We start from the raw sequence: 23,853 nt of genomic DNA, 5'->3' as shown, positions 1-23,853 counted from the left end.
TACTCGGTTCCTGACGGACTTTTGCTTCGTTTATCTTTGAGGTTTTTTGGCATTATGTCAGCCTCTGGCGTAAGCGCCTCAGATCAAATCAACCGTCTCTCTGTGAGCTTTCACCGTCTTGTCAATGACAACGCATCTGACGTGATCCAAGTGTACAAGATGCAAAGAACGCAAGGTCAGATGCAGCCGTGTTATGCCAACATGTACGCGGTGCGAGAATCAGGACCTTGAGTGTGTGTATCCTATTCGGGCAAAGAGGAGATCTGCGCGTCCAGTGATCGATCCAGCCCTGTGAGTAATACCATTCAGCTCAACCAATTAGTGACTAACACTCGCTTCAGCTCTTCAGACAGCCCAAATGCTGCTCTTAACACAATTCTTGATCGGCTGCAACGTCTCGAGGCGCAAACCGTTACTGGTGCAGCCATCCCAACTACTTCTGTTGGTGGCTCTGAAGCCTCTTCGTCACCAGTTGCATACAGCACATCCAACGGTCATGAGCCCAGTGCAGTGACACCCCGTAATGGCTCGAGTGTATTGACGCCTCAAAATGACAGTCGTATTATGGACGCTATGACTGTGCTGAAGGATGCAGTTGATCATGTCCAAGAATTGAGGAAACGGTCCTTTGGTCCCAGCGTCATAACCAATCCGATCAATATTCCCACGGACCTGGCTAAGAGATGGGTCGCAAGTAAGTGCCTCGTTTCCAATCATTGGATATCGTCTAACCATTGTAGACTTCTTCGAGTACATGCCTTCCTGCATGTTTGTTAGTTTCGTCGACAGGCGTGTCCTCGAACTGCTTCCAGAGATCACCAATCTACCGCACATCCATGTTGATCCGGTAATGCTGGTGATATACTATAGTATTATGTATCACGGGTGCAGTCTAAGAGCGAGCAACATTACTTCGCATGAAAGTCATGCTTACATGAATGCGAGTTATTTGGGATGTCTCCGTGCGGTCCCGAGTTGGGAGCGAGAAGCATCAGGAACAATGACAGATGTTATTGCCGCGCTTTACACAGTAAGTCTTAACTCCACATCCACTATGGCACTTTCTTACATGGCCCTAGAGTCGTGTGGCTGCTGAGTTCTTCGACTACGATCTCGCCTGGCGATCCTTCAAATATGCTTGCGAATACTGTCAAGTCCTCAATCTACACAAACTAGACTCAGACGAAAACAACACCTTTTTCAGCGACGCCACATGCGATGATGAAAGAAGAGGATTTTGGGAAGTTATCCAGATCGATCTCTTCTACCGACTCATCCTCAACACTCCTCCTGCCATCACGAATAATCCCTGGAAGGTCAATTTACCTTGGTTAGATCTCGACTCGGGAACTGTTCCGCAGGGCATGCAGACGATCACCTTCTTGGCAAGTTCACGAGTCACTCTTCTCATCGCTAGGTTCTTCGCTATGCTGGATGACCCAACGAACGCGACCAAGTCTGATATCGTTGGCAAGACTGAGGATCTCTGTCGGGAGATGCAGGAGATCTTTGCTGAATGGCAACTAGTAAGTCTATACACCTTCTCTTAAGTACTTCTGCTAATCGCGCACAAGAATGAATGGTTGGAAGCAGTCCAAGACAATGAAAAGGATATCTGGGTAGTAGCCGACGTCATATTAACAGGCTACACCTCCATAATCTACATGTTTCGCAAAATGGCTCTTCTCGACTCTAATTCCCCACGTCCACCAACAACCGACCTAGACATTCCAGATTCTCCCATCGTCGAAGATGCAGCTCGACGACTCATCACTGCGCTCAACCGCTTATTGGAGATTTATCCTTATGGAGTTACAATGACGGCATTATTTGGTGCATACCGATGTTTCGTCGCTTTCGCTTATCTGGCTAATACTATACTTCGTGCTGAAGATCCACGGGTTTATATAGAGGATATCAGAGCGCTTGAGAGATTGACTGACGTCTCGGCGGAGCTTTGTAGAGGGAATGCGGATGTTGTGCCGTTGGTGAAGGCAATGCAGAATATTACGGCGGAAATACGCAAGAAGTTATAGAAGCTGGCCCAGGATGAAAGTTTCGGCTTTCACATATATGTATACATTGCGAAGCACATTGAGTAATGATTGTAAAGGTTTTTAATAACTTGGATTTCTCCGAGCTATCATCTTATCAACTCAAATGGGTAGGGAAATCTCCTTTGGCAGCATGTTCCGTCGCCCACTTCCAAGCATGCCTCTCAAGGTCATCCCACGTAATGGTTGGCCCATCGGCATAAATCTCCTCCTGTCCTTCATGGCTGTCGCACACTTTGTCTTGATTATGCACCCATTCTTGTTTGACTTGTTGGATCTCGAGGCAGTTGGCGGTTTGCTTGAGACGGTGCTGATGGCAGTGTTCTTTGAGACCTAGGGTGTAGCAGTTGCACTTGAAGAGGAAGATTTCCCAATGGCACATTTTGATAGTTGTGTTTTGGATACGTTAGTGAGAAACAGATTGGTAAAGTGTTTGGATATGCGAATTGGAGCCGAGTCTGGTAGAGATTTGGATTTAACTGTTGGTATAAGCGAACAGAAAGGATATCTCGTCTAAAGTAGCCGTCTTTATACCCTTGAGGCTTCACTGTATTAGCTTGTTTGTTGTAAACTTCATCATACGCCGAAGATAATACAATACTGCGGTTTGCTAATGGGGCACGTGGAAGGGGTGAAGTTTGTCGACATTTGATATCTTTGACGGCAAACTCTTATCTCCGCGGTCCTCTCTGATATCGTGAGTCTTGGTACAACGTTTCTTATCTTTTTGTTTATACTTTATCTTTCAAATGTTTGCCACGGTTGGCCTTGGGCATGAACTTTTAGAAAATTGTTGTGACTGCCCAGGAACACGACAACTTAGCAAACTCACCATATCGGAGCCTCGTGATGTTATTTTCTTTAACTTATAACATATCATAGCTTGAGTGATAATTCTTTACATTCCTTGCATATAACTAAGATGTTGTTTTGTCGCTTTGATTCCTGATAGGTTAATACTTGATGAGCATTACGACTTCTGTACGATCCTAGTGCTACTCTTCCAAGCATTATGGAGATTTGTTTGTTTTTTAAAGTCGGAGAATATCGATTGTTGGGTACTTGGGATGGCTTCGCTGGTTATTGAGGTTTTGATATGGGACATGGTTGTCCCAACTTATTTGTCTCATTCGAGATTTGCCACAAACTGATGGGTCCCGCCGGTATAACGGTTCCGTTACCCATAGAGGAACTCTAGCTGGAACGTTTCATCAAGAATACTGAATTGAATACGAACTAAGTAAAAACTTATATTGTAAAAGGACAACAATTGAACCTACACCGTTAATTATCATCAATTACATGTTGTATAGCAGCTATCCAATGGCCTACCCTAAGCTTACCACACAGCATCTCAGACTCTGTGAAGATGTCATTGCAAACTCTCACCTACACATATAAATAATTATGAGCTCATAAACCTGACTACATATTAAAAGCCAATTGAGCAAGTATCGAAGCGGTCTAGAATAAATATTAATTAATACATAGATAGTGGTTGAAGAACTATGTCCCCACTTTCACAAGTGAACGAGTGATAGCCTCCCTAATTGAACTTTTCAGGGGCTTCCCCTAGCTTGACCCCCTGCAGACATGGGAGCTAAGCCCCATGCCTCGGATCGATGTTCCAGGTCTGGTCCCTTTTTCTCAACACCACTTCACTTTCCACCCCACGAAAGGCGAAGGCCACGACATCTCCAATTTCTTACACGTGCGACATTTGCATCTCTCTTCCTTCTTACACTCGCTTTTTTCTGCCTATTCGATCGTATTAATTGGCTTCAATCATTCGTCTATCTAAACTTCAACCCCGCCATGACCTGAGAAGCCCGTCGCATTCATACCGCCGCCATCATGGGTCCCCTAGCTTTCCTCAGCAAGCTCTACGATCATGACACTCTCGACACCCGCTTTACCACGTCCTCTTCTACTCCCTACCAGAAGGTTATCGAAGTGCGGTTGGATCCTAGTATAAAGAAGGAGTCTGCCTCAAAAGAGAAGAGCCGAGCGCAACCGTCGAAATGGAATACTCCCGAGTTCTACCTTTACTACATTGTCTTTGCTTTTGCCATCCCGTATATGTTCTGGATCACATATGATGTTTCGCGAGGTACGTTGCTGGCTTGGTCGCATCTTATGATCCAATAGCTAACATCTGTTAGAAACCGACCCCCGATACCCCAAGTTCCAGAAATGGCTATCTCCTGGCTGGATTCCAGGACGCCAGATCGACATTTCCGATTCGCAATATGGCTCATTCCGCGAGAACTTGCCCTACATGGGCTCCCTTCTTCTTTTCCATCCGCTGTTGAGGAAAGCCTGGAACAAGTTCGCCCCACTCCCCGAAAGAAGCCAAGGAGGACGCCGCCGACTCGATCAACGAGCATCCTTCGATTTCCTGTTCGCATTCATATTTCTGTTCGTTCTGCACGGCCTCTCAGCGTTCAAGATCTTCTTCATCCTTTGGTTAAACTTCCAGCTGGCCACCAAGCTTCCGCGACGATATGTTCCCGCTGCTACCTGGATCTTCAACATCGCAATCCTATTTGCCAATGAGTTGACTGAGGGATGGAGGTTCCGGGTCATGTTTAGCTATATCTCACCCCCAGTCATGGGCTGGTATAAGGGCAGGGAGAGGTTGCTGAACTCGAACCTGATGAACCTAGGAGCCAGGATGGATGGTACTTTCCAAGGAATTCTGGCACGGTGGGAGGTTCTCTTCAACATTACCATTCTACGTCTTGTTAGCTTTAACTTGGACTACTACTGGAGTATCGACCGCGGTAACTCAAATGCACTCGAGGTAAGCTATTTTCTTGTTTAGGCGTGGGAATTATTTCTGATCATGCTCTGATGCTTAAAGAAGAAGCAACTGGATCCAGCAAACCTCTCCGAAAGAGATCGTGTCAGCATATCCGCTGAACCCCGAGACTTCACGTTTCGCAACTACGTGGGCTATGCTATTTATGCGCCTCTTTACCTGACAGGACCTATCATCACGTTCAACGACTATATCTCACAATGCAAGTACCGAGCTGCCAGCATTGAGACAAACCGTACCGTTCGTTACGGTATTCGTTTCGTTTTGGTGTTACTGTCCATGGAGGTAATTCTGCACTACGACTGGGTCAACGCAATCAGCAAGGGAAAGCCTGATTGGAGTTCCTACACAGCAGCACAACTATCTATGTTGTCATTCATGAACCTTCACATCATCTGGCTCAAGCTCCTGCTTCCCTGGCGAATGTTCCGACTCTGGTCATTGGTTGATGGAATTGACCCGCCTGAGAACATGGTACGATGTGTGAGCAACAACTACAGCACACAGCTCTTCTGGCGAGCGTGGCACCGCTCGTACAACCGCTGGTTGATCAGGTACATTTACATACCCCTGGGAGGTTCATCGTTCCGCAACTGGCGAACTACCGCGCGATCTATTGTCACGTTCCTTATGGTGTTTACCTTTGTGGCACTATGGCACGACATTCAGCTTCGTCTGCTGATTTGGGGCTGGTTGATTGTGCTGTTCATGGTACCCGAGTGGACTGCTGCTGCTCTGTTCCCCAAGAGCAAGTGGGAGCATCGACCTACAGCGTACCGTATGCTGTGCTGCGTCGGAAGCGTGGGTAACGTTCTCATGATGATTTCCGCCAATTTGGTTGGGTTTGCTGTTGGATTAGATGGATTGCAAAGCATCATTCAGAGCATTATGCATGACTGGTCAGGTATGTCTTGCTCACGAAGAACACTTGTGAGAGGATAACACTAACATCAGCAGGACTCATTTTCCTTGTTACAGCTTGCTCTTGTCTATTTGTTGGTATTCAGGTCATGTTTGAGATTCGTGAGTCCGAGAAGCGACGTGGAATTTTGGTCAAGTGCTAGAAGGAGTTGGAATAGCAGTGGCAGCTGCTTCACACCGTACATACATTGTGATACTGTTACAAGGATAAAACTATAGAAGGGGGCCATATGAATAGTCATGCAGTATGAAACATAAAGCTTCAATTATAAAGCATTACTGGAACCTTGTGTCCCTAGGTGCCCAGGTAACGGAAGAATTATCCTCCAAGTGCTAGTTTAAGCTAGCATAAAGTGACCAAATTATTTCGTCTCTTATAATGTTCTTATGATAGATACCCTGAAGTCTGTGTCCCCCAACTCTTCTTTCATTAGTGATTATGTGATTAACCAGTATAGACATTCTGATATCCTCCTCTAACAAAGGGTATCTCTTAAAAACGCTTCAGTATGCAAGAAATCCCCATGCATCACACTTGACACATCCAATGCTATCGTGACGACAGACAGACTCAGTAGACCCTCTCCTGGGCCTCGTGCCTTTCTCCAGCGGCGTACTTGTTGCCAGAAGCCAACTCAACATCATTGGTATCCGCGGGCTGACTGGCAAACTTGCCGTCCATACCGAGCTTAGTCTCCGTCAGCCAGCGGCGGACCCAGATGATACACCAGACAAGACAGAAGATGATGATAATGGCGACCAATATGCCAAAGATATATCCTGCAACAATGCCCCGTCCGCCAACATCATTGTGGTCGAGGAAGTTATATACATAGAAACCCTGGGTCGCAGCCGTGAGGTAGGCCAGGCCGAGGTAGAGAGCGAGGATGAAGATCAACCACACAATATGAATCCACGGTGGAGGGTTCGTTCGAGGAATAAAGATTTCGAAAAGAGCGAATAGACTGTTCAAGCCGTGCTGGCTGACATTGCTCCAGGCATTGAACTCCGAGGGAAACCAAGGCCCCTTATACAAAACAACCCAGTATACAATCGTGACGAGGAACGGATATGTAACGACAGTCGAGTAGAATAAAGAATGAAGCGCCTGCAACGGTCGAGGAAAACTATCAAGCAGCGATCGGCCTCGGATGGCATACGTGACGGTGTGCAGCGCCGCGACGGCGAAATAGAAGGCGATGCCCCAGTACGTGAGGATGGTGAAGTAGCTAAACGACCGCTCCACGTCCCTACACCCGCCGAGTTCCTCGTGCGTACATTGCCAGCCGATGATGAAGAATCGCGTAACGAAGGCGTAAAGACTGATGAGCGCGCGCGCGGCAAAGAGAAGCCAGGGATTCAAGAGCCAACTGGTCGCGAAGCGGCTGGATGGATCCCAAAGGTCGCTGCCAAAACGAAAGAGGTTCTTTGGAGCCATCGCGGGCGGGCGCGTGGAAATGAAGGACGGGGAAAAGAAGGGTATGTTGGTTGTCAAGATCTCAGGGCCCTGTTTCTGTTGCTTAGAGACCCTGGAGCTGCAGCTTTTTTCTCGGTGAACTGGCGATAGAGCCGTACTTAGTTTCTCCCAACGGTGTGGCTCAGATTGGAGGACGTTTTGCCTGATTGGGTAGTGTTGCCAGGGAAAGCTATGACTTCTGATTGTACGAATTAAATTAAGGGTAAGGTTTCTACGATATCACCAATATGATAGTAAGTTTGAGCTATATTTCTTGGTCAATTGACTTTTTAAGACCTGCTTTCAACATTCTGTTTCTGTATTCAATGATGATGAGTAGAATCATCATACAAGGCGCAGCCAAGAGTCTTGTGGCTTGACTCACGCGATGCTAAAGAACAGCCCGTGAAGGGACTAAAATAGTTCAACGCTGTCATCTTTCCACGTAGGTAGCGTACAGTCATCCTAAATTACCATCAATTGTGGCGTTTGTTAACTTGATGCATGGGACATCTCATCTTACCCATTACTTCCAGAAACCCTGACGATGTATCCGTACGGCACATCCACTTTCCGGACTTGATATAGGGCAAGACCGAGGACTCGACATATCCACGGAACTGCGTGTCCTGACTCGATTCACTGAGTGTCTTCTAATAGTAGCTTTGAGTTTAGCCAAGCTATCCACGTACGACGCTGCCTGAGCGGAAGCATCCGTACCCAGGATCGTAGTCGCTGCAGCTTCTGACAACGGACAGTGCTTTAGCGCTTACTACTGAACTCTATCGCACTGCCGAGGGTGATTGCTCCTCATATTTGACACAAGGCCATGAGGGTCAATCCCTGAACCTGAGTAATGAGTGATATGGCCGGGCTGTCCTTGAATCTTGGGCAAATCGATGAATATTGCCGGTGTAGAGGCTGAATAGAATGGAATGTCGGTCAACGATAAAATGACTTCCTTTAAGTGAAAGTTTGACATAGATGAGTGGGACGGGATAGTAATTCCCGAAGTCCACAATTCCATGTCAACTTTTGGGCACCTTATTTTAGAATAAGCCGTGCATATCCATTCATCCATTTGTATGGGCCCAGCCCAGCCGTGGTGTCTCAGCCTGTCTTAGACACGATGGTTGGGGCATTCCTGCAAAGAAATCGACAACTGTGCTCAGTGCTGCTTGCAGATGAGACAACAGGCAGTGCCCAATGAAGGAACGACCTCGCGATCGGATCGCGAGACCCCTTCAAGTGTTTAACCCGCCCATCGTGGTAAAGCTTTTGCGTCGCCAAGTTATTGGCTGATGCTGAGGGGCCGACAGCGTAACACACAACATGGAGCCTTCGATTAAGTCTATGTCTGCCCCTGAACTAGAATCGGACGGATACAACCGTATAGGTACTGCAATGTCGTGAAGTTAACGAGCATGTAATTTCAATGTCTGTACCCGCACAGGTCCGTCGGGCGCTTGTCATCGATAGACAGGAAGCTAGTAGTTCTGATCGGCTTGGCAGAATGGCGACATGCGTCGGGTCGTTAGGGCGAAGCGCGCCAACCTTCGAATATCGAGAATGCAATGCACTGGGTCTTGTTGTCTTTGAGTTGTGGGACTGATTGGCTTCCATGTCTTTGTTCGTTTGTTAGTGACTGTTGAGCCGCCGCCGTTGAAAGGCACGCCAAGAAAGCCAGAGCCTTGACAAAAAAGAGGAGTAGAAATCTAGGTCTAGAACTATTGATCGACGCTGTATTGGACTTCCTGGCCGATTGGATACTGATCCAGGTTGTCCGACCTGTACGTATGCATGTCTTGTTCTTCTCTGATACAGATGTGCCTGCTAAGCAAGAACAGCCAGCCATGAGGCATTTCTTAATCTTCTCCTTAGTGTTTTGTAATCAAGATCAGAAAAATCATAAACTCAACCATTGCTCTTCGAATTCCTGTGAATGTCGGTGTGGCGATAAACATCAACCACTATCGCCATTAGCCAGGTACAGAGTTAAGTCCGTCTAGCGGGTTCGATCAGAATGTTAGCCGCCCATTGGAACCTAAACTAGCCGTTGAATTTGACGCGACGACTCTGTTGAACCGAGGTCATGTCGATGATTGGTCAATGGCACAGGAGATACAATCAACGGGCAATAAATTAAATCAACAAACATTAATCTATGTGCCGGCAAATCTTGCAGAGTAAAAAACTCTTTAATCAGAAGTGAAAGCCCAATCTCAGCAAGGTCCAGCAGGTAACCCCTACTGCAGCGGGCCCCTGGGTTCTTTCCCGAGCTAGACGCAGGGGGCGGCGCGATGGTACCTGGACTTAGTGGTCGCGTCGCTCGCTACGCCAAGAGCCACCCGAACGTTAGTGCAGTTTTTCAGGGGAGGGGCACCTAAAGAGAGACACGCAGACACGGGAACAGCACAGCAGTCTAGTGAAAGAGATGGAAAGACCGACCCAGGTCTTGTTTGTAACTGGGTATGTGTTAAGGAGGAAGGAGGCGAAGCCCTGGACTGGAGGCAACCACGAACCAATCTGATCCATCAGAGACGAGATTGAGAGGACTTGTATCATTAATCAACTCATTTATGATAATCTAGGTACTCGCCTAAAGTCTTTTGATCTTTGTTTTTTTCTCTTCTTCCTTTTTTCCCATCGTGACATGCATTGGTCATAACTGTCAACTCTCGCACGAGCAATATCATCGCCATAGCGGATCCTTAATTACTCTTTTAGTGGACTTAACCCCGGATTGTCAAACCGAGCCAACAGCAACAATTACGCTTGACCTCTTGGGCAGCCTATTTGTGGCCTTTCATAGCTTGGGTCCAGCAGTCCCTGATCTGATCAGCTGATGATCTCTCCCCTTTGCAGAACGCTACAGATTGAGCTGCGACCTCTTCCCAGCTCCCACTCTCATCCGCAGATCTCTACTGCTACTGTTTCAACGATCAACTCCAACCACAACGACTATCACCCACGGTAATTACTGACACACATCTTTCAACTCAATTCCAACATTGCGCTTCATTATCTGTGCCATGACTTCCTCCGTCGCTTGAATTCTGGCTTTTATCAGCGATTACACGATGCGATAGATTCAGCCCCCTCCTTTGACTCCAACTACATCCACTCGTTCGCTCGATTCCTCACGCTGTACCACGTCGTCTCACACGCATATTCGCCGATTCCTCGATTGAAGTCGTACCAAGATTCCCGGTGCCTTTCTTAACGCCGTCGTGCTTCTCAAAACCCCTTTAGGAAGCGTACTGTCCTTCGACTGCAACCACCGACGCCTGCCGCCTCCATGATGACCTCGGCCGTTAGGCCTTCGTCACAAGTGTCTATTTCGGGCAGTGGCACCGCCACCATGGCCACCAGCAAGCTTCAGCCGTTGACATATGACGGTGGTGAGCTACGAATTGTCTTAGTGCCAACCTCCGACGATGGACATGATGAAGATAATAATGTTCAAGATTATGAAGTCGACCGGCGATTCTCATCCGACAGCTATAGGTCTTACAGAGCACCAGACCAATCCATTCCCACGCATCCTATCCCGTCTTTACAAGATGCTTTCGCCGAATCTTTGGACGAGGTCACACGTGAATCCGACGGACCTGGGAAGCCAAAACTGAGAGAGCTTGACGCACAAGGTCGTCGAGCGAAATTGCTGGAACAATATGCCGAAGACGAGCCATTCGATTCATTATGGCGCTATCGACCGGGCCAACAACAACATGAAATGTACAAACTTATCTCGCAAATTACTTTTGGCGTCTACCTCCTGCTCAACAGCTTAGCCGCCGACAACGCCCAGGTCGTGACCATTCTTCAAGGACATATCGATGAGGTAGACGAGTTTCTTGAGGTGATGTTGGAGGACTTTTCGCAGGCGCAGAAGGATCTCTCCGAGCGTATCGCCCATCTTCAACTTCCCATGGCCAACAGACAAGCTTTCGAGAATATGCTTGAAGATCGAGCATTCCGAGCCCAAATTCTTGCTGGAAATGAGAAGATTGACCATATTCTTGCTCGAACAAACGCTGCCATGAAACAATGGGACGACGATATCGATGCAGGACTTCGCTCTAGTGAGGCGTTTATGGAGTGGCTCAACGAACACAAAGATATCGATTGGTCTGAAGCCGATCCTGATCTCGAGAGTATTTACCGGGCTATGAAGGGCAATGCTGATGGATGGCTAAACACCTTTGACGATCTGAACAACCAAGCACAGGATCTCAATGGACTGGTTATCAAACTCATGACTATCGTGGCAGAGATGGAGAAGACAGCTGGTGAGGTCAGCCGCAAGACCTGGGTAAGTTGAATCTCATTTTGTCTGGAACCTTGAACTAACGAGGGAAGGCAACCATTCCTCCCTTTACTATACCGACGGATGAACCGAAGCCCCAAGAGCAAACGAATATGTCTCCTCCACAACTAAGATCTCACCACACCAAGTCCATGATGAGCGTAGCCCCAAGCATCGCTCCCAGCATCATGAGCTACGACTCACGCGCCGAGATCAACACATTAAGCGATTTTCCTCTACCAGGAGGCACTCCTCTACTACCACCCACCACATATCACCGTGCCAGTTTCAAGCCTTCGCCAAATTTAAGTGCATCCTCTGCTTCACCCAGGCCAAATACCAGCTCGAGCGCTTCAGCTTCAGCTTCTACGCCCAATACGAATGCTCTGAGCCCTTCGTCTGGTGCAACTACTCCTAGGGCGTCTGTTGCGGGGGATACAAAGCAGGCAGTCAAAGAGGCAGACGACAGTGATGCAAATAGTGGGTTTGACGATGGACCGCTGTACATTCTTCAACCCAAGGTTTATACCCCCAAAACCACCTCGCCTGCAGTAATGCGCCCCGACACTCCTCCCTCCGACGATGAGACCAAACGACGAACGATCACACCCTCAATGCATATTCCTTCACTTGAAGAATTGCCCAAGACTCAGTACCAAGAACTGCCTAAAACTAAATACCAAGAACTACCTAAGACTCAATATCAAGAACTGCCTAAGACGCAGTATCAAGAACCACCAGCGCAAAGACGGACACTTACCCAGTCTGTTCAGGATGCAATGGGATTGCAAAAGAAGACTTCACTACGACAAAGAGTCTCGCTGAAAAGGAGTCCTCCCGAATCCATTCAAATTCCCCCACGAAACTTCACAGAGGCACAACAAGCAAACCGCCCATCCCCTGCTAGCACGACTCAACGTCCCAGTAGATCACAGCATGGTTCTGAGCTAGAGGTACAGCAACCTCATCGACTGCCCCGTGCTAGCTCCCACGCCGACTTTAACGCTCCACGATTTCCTCCCACCTTACCTTCACCTCACTCCGAATATAACCAGCAGACATATCATCCCGTTCGTGCATCGCCTCATTCGCCATTGCAGCAAAGACCTCACACAGCCGGTCCAGCTGATCAATACCACAATTCGGGATATTTCCAAGGTCACCAGCGTAATCAGCCCTCTCGAATGGGAGGTATGAGTACCCTCAGTAGCGTGACAACAGCGACCAACGACGATGCTGCCACAGTGACTTCCCGGGCCACAACACAAGCTGGAGGCAAGCGAGTCAAAAAGAAGAAGAGTGCATTCGGATGGCTTAAGAAGGCATTCAGTCTCGATGAGGAAGAAAAGGCGGAGTACGAGGCACGTAAGGCCATGCAGTATCAGAACCAGTACCAAAACCAGTACTATGACGGCCACAGCCCCAAGTTCTTGGATGGAAAGAGAATTCGATAATAAAGGGGATTTCCAAGACGGTGTCATGGTTGGTCCGTCTTCCTTTAATCATGCAAATCTTTGCGAATTTATACCCGGCGACTACACTCGCCTGATTTTACAATATATCTATCTAAGCGGCCATCTCATTTCATTTTATCAACTCAATGTTTGGTATACATCGTAGGCACTACTACACTCCGATGAAACTTTTCTTTGTCTTGGCATGCCACAACTTGGCCAGCGATGAAGGCGTTCCTGATTGGGTTTATCGGGTGGTAAAGATGTTAATCTGTTTTGCACCTTGGCATACTGGGACGACTTTGTTGGGGGATGAATTGATGGAAAGGAAATAAGGAATTTACAAATACAAATATCTAAGAAAGAATTTAAAGTCTGCCATGCATGATGGCATCAAGTATATTCACACACAAATTTACGTATAAATCGTCGGGGTATCAGAAGAATTAGCCGCTAAGAGCATAAGAGACAAAATGATTTGGTCATTTTATGCTATCTTAGACCAGCACTTAGGCTACTTTATTTTAGTAGCCTAAGCCTTAGAGGATATTTCTTCTGTGACCTATCTGCCCTTGTTATCATGTAGTATACTACTCCCCAAATCCGTAGCTCTTGACGCGACTAAAGAAGAAGGGTTTGTCGTTTTTCAAATGGAACTCTCCCCAGTCGTCCGTAAGTTTATTGTAGCTGTAAAAGCCTCGCCAGATAAGCTTGTTGTTACGGGAGCCCTTGCCCGCACTTCGCAACGAGAGGTCCATGCGGTACATATATTTGGCTCCAACGCCTTCGGTCTCAATGAACACGTCGCCCTCTGGATCACGGTCTCGATCATGCACACCTGCAACGGCGGAGGCTGGAAGATCTATAGTTGAAGGGTCATCTCGGTCAGCGGCGGAGGATAGGCGCCAGCGACCGCGGAGAGCGTAGGACATCACTGGCGAGGGTAGGTGAGGTTGTGCTACACCTCGGTGGGGCTGTGCTACTCGGTGGGTGCTGAGTTCATCCCTTGTAAGGTGATGCACGACATCTGCGGGCTCATTCGTGGTGAGAAGGCTGATGAGTGTGCCGTCGCGGAAGAAGCGAAGGTATCGGTAATAAGTCACGATATGGATCGGAGCTCCCCAAGTCGGTTGGTTCGATGAGGCTTGCCCGGGGCGGATGTAATTGACCGTAGAGATATAACAGCCGTTAAAGCGGATTCTTGGTCGTGAGCGGAAGAGGGTCTTCCAAGAGGGATACACAGATGGTATCAAGGACTCTGTGTATACGATATTGGCTTCTTCTCTGCGCTGTGCAAGCTCGGAAGGGCTTATCACGAAGCCGTCTTGGATTTCTGGCCCTTCTTGCTCCTCCTCTGGAAGCTCGTCCCATTCTACACCCTTCTCGAAGCGGTACAGCTGAGAAGCGAAACCAACTTCTGATCCAAGAGCTACACGGCGCCAAATGCGCTGCTCTGAAGCAACGAGGTACGCTAAACGCTTGCAAACGCGGGATAGACGTCCGAAATCTCCGACATCTGTGATAGCGATCTCGTGAAGAATGTGAATGAGGATCTCATCGGGGAGATCGGCAAGGGGGCACGGCGGCTCTGGCATGCCCTCAACGGGAGGCGGCGCTCCTTCAATCTTCAAGCCGGCGAAACTGGCGAGGAGCTCACCTATGGGTAGAGGCTTTGACTCTACTACTTCTTCTGGCTTGGGTGGTTGTGGTGCTGCCTCTGTTGTGCTTGCTGGGGCTGGGGCGGGTGTCTTGGTGGCTGTCGGTGAGACTGGTCGTGGAGCTGCCTTTGGGAAGTGCTTCTCACGATAGCTCCGATCGACGCCATTATCAAGCTATAATAAAAGTCAGTCTCATAGGATCACAATGTAGTGAGTTGTACATACGCGGTAGGCCTTGCGATAAAGCTTCAGACTATCACCCATATTACCCTGCCCCTCCTTATGCATCGCCTCCTCAAAATGATCCAGCGCCGAAACAAGCTTCTTGCCCTTCCGATCATGATGAGCCTCCTGGGCCGGTTGTGCTACAGCCGGTTTATCCTGATCAAAAGATTGACTCTGGACGTATTCGTCTTCAGGTTCATCAGCAGGCGCAGGAGCGGGCTTGTGTGGCAACGATGAGATAGGGCCTTGATGAGGCCGTCTGGAAGGACCTGCCGCAGGAGGTTCAGGATGCTCATTCCTCGTTTTAAGATCAGAAAGCCATTTCTGTCGGAACGACTCGAGTTCCGAATTTAGTTCGTTTTCGTTGGAAGACATTATGAGAGGTGTGTAGTTTGGTTGTATGCCGTTATGTCCGGTTATCCGATCTTTATAAAAGCGGTGGAGTTTTCTTTTTTACAAAGGATTCATTATCACGATTCAGGAAAATCAGTATTAAGTTGCCGGTTGAGTCAATCTCAAAGTGGAAAAATTGAGGGTGAGTAGAGGAAATGGTTGATTCGAGGAGTTGAGATAGATGATGATGCAAAGAGGGCGAATAGAAAGCTGTGGTTCGCCGGCAGAGTCATACCGTCTAAGCAATTACGGTGGGTGAATGGGGTTAGTGCGCTGGAGATACGGAGAAAGTGGATGACAAATCTCAACGGTGGGTAGCTCATAACAGTTCACGTTACCATAAGTGAGGTACTCATATTTCAATTCCATCTCTTAGTCGTACTCAGATTCTTGTAAAATGTTCTTTAATTGCTTGCTGTGTAAGTCTCATCGATGTGTGTTGAAAATCATATTGACTCTTCCTTGCCTGTGATGACGCTATCAGGATGTGCTCTTATCACAATGGTTGTGATGTGAAACCTTAATGCCCGCCATCGAGAGGTATCAGAAGAATGATCTAAGATCTAGGATATTAAGATAAAGTAACCCAAATGCTCATCTAAGCTGGCAAAAGTTAGTTAAATTATTTCGTCTCTTATGCTCTCGGCCGTCAATTCTTCTAATGACACGGCAGTGCACCCTATCTTGTCAACCATACCCTAGAGCTTCAACATATCCATCGAGCCAAAGTCTTCAACAAACGGCTGCAACATCACCAGGTACAACTTGTACAAAACCACTTTTTATAAAGATATAAACCTTGCTAGACAGTATTCTCGTGCATCTAGACTGCATAAAAAGTGACATTGGTGATGATCGCTTTGTAATCTCAAGTCTTCAGCGTCATCGAGCGTCATGTTACAGTTGGGATTCACGGTGTATAAGAGCTTGGCTCAGAAGGCCAGAAAGGAAATGCAGAATCAGTTGACTCACGACAAACTTCGATCAATATCTTTTTGACCAATTACCCAAGCTAAACAACATGGATCGTGCTTTCTACACTGCTACTCTTGACAATATCAGTATCGCTTACACGGATACTGCCCCCGAGGGGAACGAGAAAGGCGTTGTAGTCTTGATACATGGCTTTCCTCAAACTTCATATCAGTTTCGAAAAGTAATTGGACCAATTGCTTCGGCAGGGTGAGTGAACCGAATGATCACTTTGCTTGAACAAACGCTTATACTCTCTTAGATACCGGGTCATTACCCCAGACTACCGTGGAGCCGGGTACTCGCACAGAACACAGACGGGATTTACTAAAACGGAAATGGCATCGGATATTCTACAACTTCTGGATCAACTCTCTATCAAAGACCCAGTTCATATCGTTGGCCATGACATTGGTGGCATGATAGCCTATGCCTTTGCCTCACGATACGCCGACCGCACAGCCTCAGTAATCTGGGGAGAATGTCCCCTGCCTGGCACCCAAGCTCACGAAGACACATGGAAAGTCCATGGAGTCCTCCACTTTCACTTCTGGTTCCACCAAGTTCTTGACCTCCCTGAAGCTCTCGTTTCAGGCAAAGAAGAGATCTACCTGGGTCACTTCTACGATAAGCTCTCATACAACTCCTCAGCTATCAGTCAAGAGGATCTTGATTACTACGTTAAGATGTTCAGTAGGCCAGGAGCCTTGCGCTGTGGCTTCAACATGTACAGAGCATTTGGACAAGACTCAGAAGAGAATCGTGAGTGGGTTGCCAAGCATGGCAAGTGCAAGGTGAGAGCGCTTGGTCTCAACGGCGGAGAGTGCCAGTTTAGTCAAGTGGCAGAGCAGATGATGGGAGAAGTTCACGAAAAGGGGACATTTAGTGTTGCTTCTGTGCCTAAGAGCGGACATTGGATCGCAGAGGAGAACCCTGAGGAATTTGTACGCGCAGTGCTTGAGTTCGTTGGAAAGGAGTAATTAGAGTCGTCTAGGTATCGGAAATGGCAGCCGACAGCATAAGAGACGAGATATTTTGGTTGGGTATTTTATGCTAGCTTAGAGTATTATTTAGGCTACTTTATTTTGGCGCCCTAAGCCTGAGGATAACTTTTCTGTTTCGGATAGATACTCCGTAGAGTGTTGATATTGATATCGGACTGATTATCTTATCCATCTTCATCCCCCTCCACTAAAAAGCTTGGGCACCCTTTTGGCTTGGAGGACTTAACATCGAACCAATCAAAGTCCGTCGTGACATCATGCCCACGGAAATCTGCGGCTCTCACAGGCACCTGACAGCTAAATGACCGCATATTTCCGGTACGTACCCTTCAATCTGTGCCTGTGAAAGGCGCAAAAGACGTTTTTTCTGTACCTGTCCAGCCATTCACGTTTCACCGAGCTTCCGACCCCGGGGAGGCGACAATTTTTTGTTTATTTGCTTGGTAAGAAGACGCAATTGCGATAAGAAACGTAGAGAAAGCAAACAAAATAGTAGTAGAATTACTCTTTGTCATTCAAACTACCTTAAGAGTCACACTATTAAAGCGCAATCACAGAGGGACCCAGTATCAAGACGATACTAGCCGACAGACCGATCTCGACTCGACTCGACTCCTCCTCCGGCCGGCCTCGGGAGAAGGAGTGTCTTTTTTTCGGTTTTTTTAAATTCCCCAACATTCTATTCTATCTTGTTCGGCTTTTTACCTCCGAACACTTTCTCCAAAAACGTGACGGCACAAGTCGATATATTTTATCTATCAGAAACAAGGAGCTTTTGTTCCCTTGCTTTTTGTTAGATCGCCACTATCGAGGAGCTATCCACCAAAAACCGCTACACATCGAGTCATCGTCATCGACACCTCACGACGACCTAGACCTATACATACCTACTGCTCCCTTCCTCTTTTACATGTTTCCTCTGGTCTTTCTGAATTGCTTCGCCTTTTGCATCAATTCCTCGACCATGAACTGAAGAGACTGTGTATATACTTCGCATCCCACCAAAATGGCCACTGTCGGCACAAATCGCCCCGGTGGCTACCACCACCACCACCAAAACCCTCTACAGAACGACGACGAATTCTCTTTACGCCATATGATGGATGCTGAACCTAACGGTCCCGATAGCGCGAGGGATATCCTCAGCGGTAGCAGCTCAATACCAGCTGCAGGCGATACAAGTGGGAATGGAGTCGTTGATATTACTGCGGCGCAAAAGATGGTATCGGCCATGTCGGGCAGTTTATTAACGTCATTGCTCGGTATGTCTCTCCTTCTTGGTCACTAATGAACCCCAAATACTAATCTGTCTCGTTCAGTCACACCTCTCGATGTCGTCCGCGTACGCCTCCAATCGCAAAAAGCTCCTCAATCAGTCGTCGACTTCTCCAAACTCGCCATAACAACCTCCTCCCTCTCCCCCGCCCAAACCGCCGAACTGGGCATCACATCATGCTGTCGCGAAGTCTTCTTCTCCGGCGGCAACGCGGAATTCTGTCTCGCAGCGCCCAGGATAGACGGCATCACCTCTGCGCCTCCACCTCCAGCCGAATGCGCCGTCGAAGAAGTCCAGCGCCGCACTTTCAGCTCTACTTTTGATGGCCTGCGAAAAATTGCCCGCAATGAGGGCGTCACGACTCTTTGGCGGGGGTTGTCACCTACGCTCGTTATGGCTATCCCTTCGAATATTATTTACTTTACTGGATACGATTACCTGCGATTCAACTCGAATAGTCCCTTTTCACGATTTTCCGATACATCGGCTCCCTTGACGGCTGGATCGGCTGCTCGAGTCCTTGCGGCGACAGCTGTGAGCCCTATTGAACTTGTGAAAACAAGAATGCAGGCCGCTTCTGGAGCTTCGACAACGAATCACCTGGTGGAAGCTTTCGAAAGTGTTAAGGGAATGGTTGGAACACACGGATATACTGCGCTATGGCGAGGGTTGACGTTGACTTTGTGGAGAGATGTTCCTTTCTCAGGTCTGTACTGGTGGGGGTACGAATCGATACGATCACGATTGACGGACTACCGAGAAAGCCGCCAAGGCAGCACTCTGCCATTCGAAGACGATCTGGCAGAATCAAGAAGAAGAGCTCAGGTCAAGGAGAACCACACCGAAACCTTCGTGGACGCTTTCACAGCCGGTGCACTATCCGGAGCCTTCGCCTCATTCATCACAACACCTTTCGACGTCGGCAAGACACGAACACAAATTTACCAGGATGGTTCAAAGAAGGCCCAACAAGGCGCCGCCAAAGCAGCGCCCGAGGAGCGCAGTATGGTGCGTCTCCTCTGGCACATCTTCAAGACCGAAGGAGCCTCAGGTCTATGGAAGGGATGGATCCCACGAACCCTCAAAGTTGCACCGGCATGTGCCATCATGATCAGCAGCTACGAAGTCGGCAAGCGAGCGTTCCGCGGTGTGAACGAGAAGCGTCTCAACGGCACTAAAGAATGATGAGAAAAGGAAATACCCCGAAACAAATGGTGGAGTGGAAAGCATTTAGACGATGATTTGGCGTTACAAGGAGGGAGGTGAAGAGGTGAAATAAGAACTCTTCTCTTTGGAATTGCATTAGTGCTTTTGTTTAGCTGGCGATCTGGTTAGAAGGGGGATGGCTGTACTGTACTCAATACCTCAGATAGATAATAATTGTACTACTACGTGTAAGAGTAGAAATGGTTCACTCAATGACTCTCATATGCCAATGCATGCCCGTATCTAACCTTTACCTTACGAGACAGCCATTCCTTAATTTCGAAGATTTCAAAGAAACTCTCTGTAATAAAGTAATAAAAAGGTTGTCCATGCTTAAAACTTGGGCTGAGTGAGGTTCAAAAGTTGGGCGGCGATATTCAGTTATCGAGGCCGCCATCTACAAAAAGTGGGACTTTGAAGACTTCGATCTTGAAGTGGCACATCAAGGCTTATACAAAGATCAGAAGATAATCTCAACTTCATAAAATCTTGAAGGTATGATTCATGTGTTCTCTATATTTCTGGAGGATATCTAGTATTTGTTGCCGGAACCAAAGATCCTTCAATATTTCCTCTCAGAAAACCTTTCACTAACACTTCATAGCCATCATGTACTCACTCACCTGCGACGACGGCATCCGTCTCGGCAGAGACGTATACGTCCTCGACATTCAAAGAACATCCGCCGGTCTCGCAGCTATCTCATCAGACCAATTCCTCTCTGTTCTCGACCCAACTCGTCTCTCAGCAGGTCCTCAGCACCAGCTTGCTACTCAGCATGGTAACTTGACGACGTTGCGTGTGGTTGATAGCAATGCTGCTCTTGTTTGCACGGCGGGTGAGAATGGGACTGTTGGAGTGTGGGATTTGAGACAGGGTACCAGTGTTATGCAGTTCCAAGGTAAGATGTGATTTGAAATGTTTGTATGGAGAGATATTGACTGTGTTGTAGCGAGTCAAGCGCCTATTCTTTCTATGGCTGCTAGTCTAGAAACACAGACCATTGCCGTCGGAACAGAACTTCAGAACCACTCAGCGTCTATCCATCTCTGGTACAATTCCTCCTCTCTTACTCAAATCATCCCTCTAACAAACCCAGGGACGTCCGCTCGACCCCAACCGCCAAAGCACACTACCAAGAAGTCCACAGCGACGATGTAACAGACCTCTCCTTCAACCCTTCTAACCCAGCTCTTCTCCTTTCCGGCTCAACCGACGGTCTAGTAAACGTCTACGACACCCGCGTCGAGGATGAGGATGACCTCACTGTGCAGACTTGCAATGTCGATGCTTCCATTCACCGCGCTGCTTGGCTCTCTGCGACAGAAGTTGCGGCTCTGTCTCATGACGAACGCTGCGCTTTGTACGATGTGAGCGAAGAGCACGCAAACGGCGACGCTGTGCAGGAATTTGGCGATATGAGATCTGTGCTTAGATGTCAGTATGTCGCTGATATTACACCCAAGTTGGATGGTAGCGGCGCTGTTCTCGGCGCTGGAGCTCAAGAGTAAGTCAAGCGCCGCGAATCATATACCCAAGTACTAATATTGCATAGCAAACAAGCATTTGAGCTTGTCTTCCTTGCCAAGAACCCCAATGGGGAGGGATGGGCTTTGGATCGGGACAACAGTGTTGCTCTGCCAGGTGCTCATGGCGATGAGATTGTGCGATCCTTCTGCTTCTTTGATGAGGCACATGTTGTGTACACAGCTGGTGAAGATGGATTTGTCAAGGCCTGGAGGCCTAATTGATCAACGGGAAAGGTTTAAAATAGATTAGAAACACGGCGTTTAAATCATGATACTATGAATGAGTAAGATATCTTGGCTATGAGCAGACAGCAGTCTCACTTTGTTGCATCTAGTCTTGTCCCTGACTGCACCAAAACTTGTGTGAAATCAGAAGGGTAGATGAAAATGAGATCAAATGTCATAGGTTCTTACAGTCATGACAAATTGCAACGAACTGTCAATACAGCTTGCACTAATTCAGGTTTTGGTCAATGTTGTGTGTTCAAACATCAGAGACTCATCTGGTCTCTTGTTCTTGATTAAAAATATTTATATCTACTCTAATGGCTGTGCAAGTGGTATCTTGGAGCAAGAAATCAGAAGCCGTGTCGAGAAACCCCAGATATGGCGGTTGACCTAACTTTTGCAATTCGTTGCATTGCACGCCCGTTCATATATATGTCATCCAAAATCATCAATTATCAATCCGTCACCCCTTTTATTGCAGGCTCTCAATGACCATAGCAGAAGCACCACCGCCACCGTTGCAGATACCAACGGCACCAATCTTGGCCTTCTTCTCCTTGAGAACGGAAGCAAGAGTGGTGACAATACGAGCACCAGAGCAGCCAAGAGGGTGACCGATGGCAACGGAACCACCGAAGACGTTGACCTGCTCGGGCTTGAGACCGAGGATCTTCATGTTGGCAAGAGCAACAGCGGAGAAAGCCTCGTTGATCTCGTAGTACTCAACCTGCTCAGCGGTCAAGCCAGCGTGCTTGATGGCCTTGGGAATGGCCAGAGCAGGAGCAATGGTGAAGCGCTCAGGCTCACGCTCAGCATCACCCCAACCAAGAATCTTGGCGACGGGCTTGAGGTTGAGCTCCTTGAGCTTAGCCTCAGAGACGAGGACAACAGCGGCGGCACCATCGTTGATGGGGGCAGCGTTGGGGGCAGTGACGGTACCGTCGGGCTTAAAAGCAGGGCGCATGGCCTTGAGCTTGTCAACGTTCAGGTTCTTGACCTCGTCGTCACGCTCAACCTTGATGGCGGGCTTGCCACGGCCACCGGGGATCTCGATGGGGACAATCTCGGTGAAGAGACCGGCCTCAGTGGCGGCCTGAGCCTTCTTGTAGGAGTTGATGGCGTACTCGTCCTGAGCCTCGCGGGTGAGCTCGTGGTCATCGACACAGAGCTCAGCAGAGATACCCATGTGGTCCTTCTTGAAAGAGTCGGTCAGACCGTCCTTGAGGACACCGTCGACGAGGGTCTGGTCGCCGTACTTGGCGCCGTTTCGGAGGTTGGGGAGGTAGTGAGGAGTGTTGGACATGGACTCAGTTCCACCGGCAACGACAATATCGGAGGTACCGAGCATGATGTTCTGGGCACCAAGGATGATGGCCTTGAGCGAAGAAGCGCAGACCTTGTTCACGGTTGTGGCAATAACGGTTTGGGGGAGACCGGCACCGATAGCACATTGACGGGCAGGGCCCTGGCCGACACTGGAAGCAATTGTGTTAGTGAAAGTCCAATGCTACTTCGAATTGACTTAGAGGACTGCAGCGAAATCGCCCACACCAAAATCCGCCGAACTTGCAGATCTTGGGTTCGGTGATTTCGTTCCCTCTAGGTCGGCCATCATGATGGCGGGGTATGGGAAAACACCTACCCAGCAGAGAGAACATTGCCAAAGAAGACCTCGTCGACATCTTCAGGCTTGATACCAGCACGCTCAACGGCTCCTATATAGTAGAATTAGTATATCGGTCGTTTATTTTCACTTTCTCGCGGTGTGGTTTGTTCGTACCCTTGATGGCGTGGGATCCCAGCTGAACGGCGGTCTGGCTGGACAGAGAGCTATAGTCATGTTAGTCAACGCACAGAAGACACCAATGGCATTTATGTTAAGTTTGTTACTTACCCAAGGAATGAGCCGATGGGAGTACGGGCGGTAGAGACAATGTAGACGGGGGGAAGGTTGGCCATTTTGACGGTTGATGGGATGGATGAATGTTACAGGAGACAAAAAGATCGTCAGATGGGAGCTCTTAGTTTATAGATTGATATAAAAGGAGCTAACAACCGTGGGTGGAGCGGAAATCGGCGGCAAATTTGTTGAGTAGGACAACAGAAGCGAAGCTGCAACCTTACCTCTTAGTAGCTGCAAGTCTGCAACCGAGACTGTGATTCCATAATCTTCCGAATTATCTAAGCTCAAGCCTGGCATTTACCGTATTGGGCAGGATGGGAAGGCAGAATAAATTAGGCCCCTCCCTCTTCCCGTATCACTAGGTGGTTGTCATCACATTTGTCCTCGAATTCGGGAAACTTTACACCAAAACTCGGAGGCTTTGGAGGGGCACGGCTTATTGCG

The 23,853-nt window shown here is 48.2% G+C and overlaps 9 protein-coding genes across 9 annotated transcripts; 6 read left to right on the top strand and 3 right to left on the bottom strand.

Moving 5' to 3' along the window:
* Nucleotides 1-54: 54 nt before the first annotated feature.
* Nucleotides 55-2,036, top strand: FIESC28_01253 (uncharacterized protein; the record flags this gene model as incomplete). The annotated part of the gene is made up of 6 exons (XM_031155404.1): nucleotides 55-102; nucleotides 152-291; nucleotides 342-694; nucleotides 741-1,030; nucleotides 1,080-1,526; nucleotides 1,575-2,036. 6 exons carry the CDS (start codon nucleotides 55-57, stop codon nucleotides 2,034-2,036), a joined length of 1,740 nt encoding a protein of 579 aa, XP_031020571.1.
* Nucleotides 2,037-3,908: 1,872 nt separating this feature from the next.
* On the top strand, nucleotides 3,909-5,939 carry FIESC28_01252 (uncharacterized protein; the record flags this gene model as incomplete). The annotated part of the gene is made up of 4 exons (XM_031155403.1): nucleotides 3,909-4,164; nucleotides 4,217-4,857; nucleotides 4,918-5,779; nucleotides 5,833-5,939. The coding sequence occupies 4 exons, from the start codon at nucleotides 3,909-3,911 to the stop codon at nucleotides 5,937-5,939; spliced, it is 1,866 nt and encodes a 621-aa protein (XP_031020570.1).
* A 428-nt stretch (nucleotides 5,940-6,367) lies between these two features.
* FIESC28_01251 (uncharacterized protein) lies at nucleotides 6,368-7,234 on the bottom strand (the record flags this gene model as incomplete). Its single annotated transcript, XM_031155402.1, has 1 exon — nucleotides 6,368-7,234. The coding sequence occupies one exon, from the start codon at nucleotides 7,232-7,234 to the stop codon at nucleotides 6,368-6,370; it is 867 nt and encodes a 288-aa protein (XP_031020569.1).
* A 3,379-nt stretch (nucleotides 7,235-10,613) lies between these two features.
* FIESC28_01250 (uncharacterized protein) lies at nucleotides 10,614-13,015 on the top strand (the record flags this gene model as incomplete). Its single annotated transcript, XM_031155401.1, has 2 exons — nucleotides 10,614-11,567; nucleotides 11,711-13,015. 2 exons carry the CDS (start codon nucleotides 10,614-10,616, stop codon nucleotides 13,013-13,015), a joined length of 2,259 nt encoding a protein of 752 aa, XP_031020568.1.
* Nucleotides 13,016-13,605: 590 nt separating this feature from the next.
* FIESC28_01249 (uncharacterized protein) lies at nucleotides 13,606-15,273 on the bottom strand (the record flags this gene model as incomplete). The annotated part of the gene is made up of 2 exons (XM_031155400.1): nucleotides 13,606-14,847; nucleotides 14,899-15,273. The coding sequence occupies 2 exons, from the start codon at nucleotides 15,271-15,273 to the stop codon at nucleotides 13,606-13,608; spliced, it is 1,617 nt and encodes a 538-aa protein (XP_031020567.1).
* Nucleotides 15,274-16,312: 1,039 nt separating this feature from the next.
* Nucleotides 16,313-17,243, top strand: FIESC28_01248 (uncharacterized protein; the record flags this gene model as incomplete). Its single annotated transcript, XM_031155399.1, has 2 exons — nucleotides 16,313-16,473; nucleotides 16,526-17,243. The coding sequence occupies 2 exons, from the start codon at nucleotides 16,313-16,315 to the stop codon at nucleotides 17,241-17,243; spliced, it is 879 nt and encodes a 292-aa protein (XP_031020566.1).
* Nucleotides 17,244-18,273: 1,030 nt separating this feature from the next.
* On the top strand, nucleotides 18,274-19,728 carry FIESC28_01247 (uncharacterized protein; the record flags this gene model as incomplete). The annotated part of the gene is made up of 2 exons (XM_031155398.1): nucleotides 18,274-18,529; nucleotides 18,587-19,728. The coding sequence occupies 2 exons, from the start codon at nucleotides 18,274-18,276 to the stop codon at nucleotides 19,726-19,728; spliced, it is 1,398 nt and encodes a 465-aa protein (XP_031020565.1).
* A 630-nt stretch (nucleotides 19,729-20,358) lies between these two features.
* Nucleotides 20,359-21,500, top strand: FIESC28_01246 (uncharacterized protein; the record flags this gene model as incomplete). Its single annotated transcript, XM_031155397.1, has 4 exons — nucleotides 20,359-20,650; nucleotides 20,702-20,801; nucleotides 20,849-21,256; nucleotides 21,305-21,500. 4 exons carry the CDS (start codon nucleotides 20,359-20,361, stop codon nucleotides 21,498-21,500), a joined length of 996 nt encoding a protein of 331 aa, XP_031020564.1.
* A 478-nt stretch (nucleotides 21,501-21,978) lies between these two features.
* Nucleotides 21,979-23,465, bottom strand: FIESC28_01245 (uncharacterized protein; the record flags this gene model as incomplete). The annotated part of the gene is made up of 4 exons (XM_031155396.1): nucleotides 21,979-22,981; nucleotides 23,149-23,221; nucleotides 23,287-23,336; nucleotides 23,401-23,465. The coding sequence occupies 4 exons, from the start codon at nucleotides 23,463-23,465 to the stop codon at nucleotides 21,979-21,981; spliced, it is 1,191 nt and encodes a 396-aa protein (XP_031020563.1).
* Between the last annotated feature and the right edge of the window lie 388 nt (nucleotides 23,466-23,853).

The sequence above is a fragment of the Fusarium coffeatum genome, assembly GCF_003316985.1.
Source record: "Fusarium coffeatum strain FIESC_28 chromosome Unknown BRIP53273_contig_33, whole genome shotgun sequence".
In the NCBI taxonomy this organism is placed as follows: Eukaryota; Fungi; Ascomycota; class Sordariomycetes; order Hypocreales; family Nectriaceae; genus Fusarium; species Fusarium coffeatum.
Note: the sequence above shows the minus strand (reverse complement) of the source record. Positions and strands in the feature narration are given on the sequence as shown.